This window comes from Bison bison, unplaced genomic scaffold, assembly GCF_000754665.1.
Source record: "Bison bison bison isolate TAMUID 2011002044 unplaced genomic scaffold, Bison_UMD1.0 scf7180017864316, whole genome shotgun sequence".
NCBI lineage: Eukaryota > Metazoa > Chordata > Mammalia > Artiodactyla > Bovidae > Bison > Bison bison.
Window position 1 is genome coordinate 3,421,494 of NW_011494888.1, and position 6,472 is coordinate 3,427,965.

General features: G+C 42.8%; 1 protein-coding gene across 1 annotated transcript in view; it reads right to left on the reverse strand.

The window, feature by feature from the left end:
• The window catches only part of ANXA10 (annexin A10), an 80,421-nt gene that overhangs the window by 35,266 nt on the left and 38,683 nt on the right, over positions 1–6,472 (reverse strand). Inside the window, exon 2 of the mRNA XM_010852792.1 lies at positions 609–690. Within this exon, the coding sequence (XP_010851094.1) occupies positions 609–690 (82 nt within the window). The remainder of the gene's footprint in view (positions 1–608; positions 691–6,472) is intronic.

A 6,472-nucleotide genomic window follows, 5' to 3' on the forward strand; every position in this document is an offset into this window, starting at 1 on the left:
AGGGGGCAGTGGGGTGGGGTGGGGGTTGCTGGGCCAGTTTGCAGGATGTAGAGGAGCTGCCCCTGGGAAACAGCAGAAATAGGGCTGGTTTAGCCGGATATGGAGGTCGCAAAGGAAACAGGCTAGAAAACAGACAGTGAGAAAGGATGCTTATCCCAGATAAAGTTTTTGACTTAAGAATTTCATTGAATAGTAGTGGTGAGACACTTAAGAATTTAAGGCAAAAATATATTGATCAGATGTGCAATGGTGAAAAGCAATTCTGTTCATCTTTTCTATTTTTTTTATTCTATTTCTTTGCCCAGCTTTTTGTTTGAATCTGTGTTTCCCTTCTGTAGGGCTTCCATGGTGGCTCAGATGGTAAAGAATTTGCCTGCAGTGCAGGAGGGCAGGTTCAACCCCTGAGTTGGGAAGATCCCCTGGAGAAGGAATGGCAACCCACTCCAGTATTCTTGCCTGGAGGATCCATGGACAGAGGAGTCTGGTGGGCTACAGTCCATGGGGTTGCAGAGTCAGACATGATTGAGTGAGCATGCACATACAGTCATAAAATACGGTGAAAACACAGAAAAAATGACCCCAAAGGAGCTAGACATCCCCAGGCTCACCGAATCCCTGGAGTGCGCCTCCCAGCAACTCAGCATCCAGCACGGGGTTGAAATTCGGAGCTGGGAAGATGGTACCCTGAACCTGATGGGGAGGGTCAAAGAGAGAGAGGAATTGGGTAATTCTCACCAAAGACTTCAGCGTGTTTTTCATATAAATAAAGACAAAAGTACATTCTATATGTTTGAATTACTCTAAGACACACACATGGGTATTTTAAACAGATGTGTTATTTCTATGTCAGTTGCGGCGACTTAGTTGTGTTCTTTTCAATCCCCTGTTCTCTCCTGTATTGGGATCTAGAAACTGAGAAACTAGAACTGATAGTAGAAAAGTGTAAGAATCAAATAAATACATGTCTTCTTAGTAAACAGTAAGCATTTTCTTAGGAATTGGAGACTACTTAGAAACTGAAAAGAGAACCCTATTATGGGGCTTCATTCCATTTAAATGCTGCTGCTGCTGCTGCTAAGTCGCTTCAGTCGTGTCTGACTCTGTGCGACCCCATAGACGGCAGCCCACCTGTCCCTGGGATTCTCCAGGCAAGAACACTGGAGTGGGTTGCCATTTCCTTCTCCAACACATGAAAGTGAAAAGTCAAAGTGAAGTCGCTCAGTCATGTCCAACTCTTAGCGACCCCATGGATTGCAGTCTACCAGGCTCCTCCGTCCATGGGATTTTCCAGGCAATAGGACTGGAGTGGGGTGCCATTGCCTTCTCTGCCATTTAAATGAGTTACAGATTAATCCTTTGTCGCTTCATTTGCAAATATTTTCTTCCATTCTGACTGATATCTTCCCCTCTTGTTTATGACTTCCTTTGCTGTGCAAAAGCTTTTAAGTTTACGTAGGTCCCGTTTGTTTATTTTTGCTTTTCTTTTCATTTCTCTAGGAGGTGGGTCAAAAAAGATCTTGCTGTGGTTTATGTCAGAACATGTTTTTCTCTAATAGTTTTATAATGTCTGGTCTTATATTTAGGTCTAAGCCAGAAAGAAAAGAATAAATATTCACACATATACATGGAATCTAGAAAAATGATACAGATGAACTTATTTGCAGAGCAGAAATAGAGACACAGATGTAGGAGATAGACTTGTGCGCGTCGGGGTGAGGGGAAGGGGGACAAGCTGACAGAGTAGCGTTGACATGTATAAATGGTTGTTTGTTGTTCCTCACTAAGTCGTGGCTGCCTCTTTGTGACCCCAGTGGACTGTAGCACGTCAGGCCTCCTTGTCCACCATCTTCTGGAGTTTGCCCAAGTTCATGTCCATTGAATCAGTGACGCCATCCAACCATCTCATTCTCTGCTACTCTCTTCTCCTTTTGCTTTCAATCTTTCCCAGCATCAGAGTCTTTTTCAATGAGTTGGCTGTTCACATCAGGTTGCCAAAGGATTGGAGCTTCAGGTACCATGTGTAAAACAGATAGCCAGTGGGAAGCTGCTGTAGAGCACAGGGAGCTCAGCTCGGTGCTCTGTGATGACCTAGAGGGGTGGGAGGGGGAGGCGAGGGAGGTCCCAGAGGGAAGGGTATATGTACACACGTGGCTGATTCACTTCACTGTACAGAAGAAACTAACGCTACATTGTAAAGCAACTATACCCCAATAAAAAATAAACAATGAGTTAGAAGTGGCAGTTACCACTACAGCTTTAAAAAAAAAATTCAGGGGCCCTAAAGTCATATTATAGAAAATTGAAATATTGAATCTAGAATCGAAATTCACAAAAATCTAGATGATGCAGGTAGAGTGGAGGGTTTTTGGCAGAAACTTGCAGGTGCAGAGGAAGACATGAGCTTCCGAAGCCCCTCCTTTTACATTCTGTCGTGTGCCAATAGTAGAGTGACTCTGCATCCCTTATTGAGCCCGAGCCAGCAGCACTGGGCTGGGTAGGAGCACACGCCAAGCAGTAACCACCAGTTCAGGTGTGCTGAGAAGGGGAGCTCCCCCCGTTTGTTGTGAGTTTGCCCAGAAATGATGGGCAAAGAGCCTTCCCATGGTGACGAGTCTCTGGGCCCTTGAGCAGGCAGCTTCGCATAGCAATTCTGTTGAACACACAACATTCTGGGGCCCATGGTCTAAGAGCAGAAAATTAATTAATTGATGAGCCTGGTTTCTAGTCTTAAGAAACATGCATATACCACTGCCAAAAGATTAATGAAAAGATTTTGGGGGAGTAAGAGCACTGTTCACCTGTGTTAAAGCTAAGAATTAAATTCAATTTGTGTTCCACTTGACCGATATTAATAAGTTTTTATACTCAGAGGCACAAACGTGTCTGTGAAACATTCTTTTTAAATCCTAGATGGACAGATGTGTGATTAAAATACAGACATAGTTTAGGACCTTAGGATGCCCACGTGTGTGTCTGCACTCCAATGTCCAGTTCACTTCTGAATCAGTGAAAGTGAAAGTCGCTCAGTTGTGTCTGACTCTTTGCGACCCCAGGGACTATACAGTCCATGGGATTCTCCAAGCCAAAATACTGGAGTGGGTAGCCTTTCCCTTCTCCAGGGGATCTTCCCAACTCAGGGATCGAACACAGGTCACCTGCATTGCAGGCAGATTCTTTACCAGCTGAGCCACAAGGGAAGCCCAGGGATACTGGAGTGGGTAGCCTATCCCTCCTCCAGTGGGTCTTCATGACCTAGGAATTGAACTGGGGTCTCCTATATTACAGGTGGATTCTTTACCAGCTGAGTTATGAGGGATATCTCAAGCTTATTGGCGATGACCCAGAACTTACTTTTCTTGAGCCAACCCTCATTTATATACACTATTGCATAGGAGACGATATGAGTTTTATTTCCCTATTCACTATCACCCCTGAGAATGAAACTCTATTAAGAAAATAGACTTCGGTTTTTCTTTCAGTCACTAAATTGAGTTCAGAAAGCAGACTCTAAGTTAAACTCCTAGATTGAGTTCTCTTCACCTCGGTTATTTTCTTTTGAATCTTATAATCCTAAAGCAATTTAAGATTTAAACTTTTGAAAGATAAGCCCTGCCTTTAAATGTGAAATTTATTCTCTGCTCTTTGTCACTGTCTTTTACTAAGTCCCTTTTGTCTGCGTAGCTTTTTCTCAGTTTTTTCATTGGGAAAACTAAAGGCTCATTGAGGCATGTTCATTGTAGGAGTTAGAAGGCTGTTGCACAGGTCTTGGGTGACAATGCCATTCATTGCCTGGTGACCTCGGTCTTGCTGCAAGCTCTCAGACAAAGGACTGTCTTATTTATTTATTTTTTAATTATGGGAGTATAATTGCTTTACAGTGTTTTGTTAGTTTTTGTTGTACAATGAAGTAAATCAGCTACATATATATACATACAGCCTCTTGAACTTCCCTCCCAACCCCCTATCCCACCCCTCCAGGCCGTCACAGAGCACGAGCTGAGCTCTCTGTGCTTTACAGACGCTTCCCACTGGCCATCTGCTTATGTGTCAGTCCCAGTCTCCCAGTTTGTTCCTGTCTTAAAAGTGTAAAAGAGAAAATGTATTTGGAAACAGTGAGACATATTGTTACATATGAGTAAGTAGCCTAGGCCATCTCATCTCTGAAGGTACAAACGTCCATCACAAAGCAGAGCATTTCATTCCTGGCTGGACTAGGGTCCTCCAGAATTCCGACTGGAGTGAATGCTATAAAATAAAACTATTCATATATTTTGCAAAAGAAAAAAAAAGGCACACACACACAGAGCTCTAAAAGTAATACATAGGGAAAGTTGTTCACTCTCTAAGTTGTGTCTGACTCTTTGTGACCCCATGGACTGCAGCATGCCAGGCTTCCCTATCCTCCACTATCTCCTGGATTTTGCTCAAACTCATGTCCATTGAGTCAGTGATGCCATCCAACCATCTCACCCTCTGTTGCCCCCTTCTCCTCTTGAACTGTCTATAGTGATTTATTAGACAAAATTTGTATGTGAAATAAAAATCCACAGTTTTTTCTTCATAGTTTTTTTAAATCCTCACACAGACTACTAATACAATGTATTTTTACAACATAATGCAAAAATTATTTCTTTCTGCTTACACTTCTTGTCTCTTTTGCCACTTAAAGTACTCTCCTTATCTATTCGTCTTAGAAAACACTAAAAATGTTTTAGAAGTAAATTCAACACTAAAAGTAAAAAAGAAATTGTGAATAGTCAGTAATTCAAACAACAGTTTTCTAGCGAGCTCTTGTCATTCATGCCCACTTATATAGCATATTAAATCATTATATTAATTTCATATCAATTATTATGTTTCAGTTAAGCTTGGAGTCAGCAACATTGTTTCATGTAAGGTACCTACTTAGGGTTCCTTGGAATGCTGCCCTCTTCTTTTAATGGTCATGTTTCCTTGTTTCATTGAGATGTAACTGACATGTGGCCTTGTGCACAATGTGATATGATGTCTGTGTGTGTGGTGAAGTGCTCCCCTCAGTACAGTTAGTTGGCACATCTGCCACCTCACATGGTCTGTCTTTCTTCTGATGAGGAAACTTGAGACCTGCTCTCTTAGATGTTGTTATTGCTTAGTTGCTTCAGTCGTGTCTGACTTTGGGACCCCATGGACTGTAGCCCACCAGGCTCCTCTGTCCATGGGGTTCTCCAGTCAAGAATACTGGAGTGGGTTGCCATTCCCTCCTCCTGGGGATCTTCCAAACCCAGGGATCGAACCTGCATCTCTAATATCTCCTGCATTGGCAAGAGTGAAAGACTGTTATGTTAGGTATTTTTCAGAATGTATGCCTCTTAAAGTGAAGTCCCTTTTAATATATGTGTTCCTAATTTGTTCACATCTTAGAGCAAATTGGAAATTTTGAAAAAGTGGACACTTTCCAATGTGACATAAAAAATAATGCATCTATCCACAAAAATTTTTTTTTGCCTTGAAAATTGACAGATTTAGACATAGTGTCACTTAAAAATAAGTCCTAATGCCTGTCATTTCCACTTGAATTCTTACTGCAAGGTAAGCAGAATATGATCTTCACTTCTACTCATTTGTGAATTTAGATTTTGACAGAGGAATGAAACATACTCCCTTTTAAAAAGACAGAACAAACTGCTTCATCAATTCACTATGCAGAAGGTTATGAGTAATTTGTAAATTTAAAATTGGTTCCAGAACCTACTCCCCTGAGTGAATAATGAATGGATTTCTTCAAGTGACAGAAAAATTTCAGAATTATCTGGAACTGAATACAGACTGGAAGACTCACAGATTGCTCATAAAGTTGATAAAAACATCTTAATCATCTCATATCAATAGGTGCATGGATCAGTGCATATTTCATCTCTTCATAGCTGACCTGGGGGCCAAGGTCAGTAAGCCCATGCTGATCCTTATTCAGCACCCACTCTTAAGTCCTTTCTCTCCTCTGCCTTGTGTCACCCGAACACTAACCACCTGGGAGCCTCAAGAGTTTCGACTTTGAAATGACAGCTGGCCTGACTGGTGCCTGCCAGTAGGTGGGTTTCAGTGAATGACTTAGCGTAGTTTCAATGTCATTGGGCTTCCTAGATCTCTAGGGAACTGAGGATTTTTGGAGCCCTGTGAGGATACCCTCCAGGAGTCCTGGGCCTTCATTCATGGGCATATTGTCACTTTGGGGCACGGGTCCCTGGTCTTCACTGACTCAGTTCTGAACACCCCGCACCCACTCACCTGTCACTCCTGTCTGCAAGAACGTCCTGAACGATTTCAATGGCTTGGAGACAAACAGCACCATGGGGTGATTGACCCACCGTCTCCCACCTTCCAGGAGCGTGTCCTTCAGTCCCTCTGCTCCCGGCAACACCTTCCTCGGGTACCCTTATCTCAGCCTCTGCTCCTGCTTCCTTGAGGCTCCTCCCCACCCCACCCCCCGCCAGCC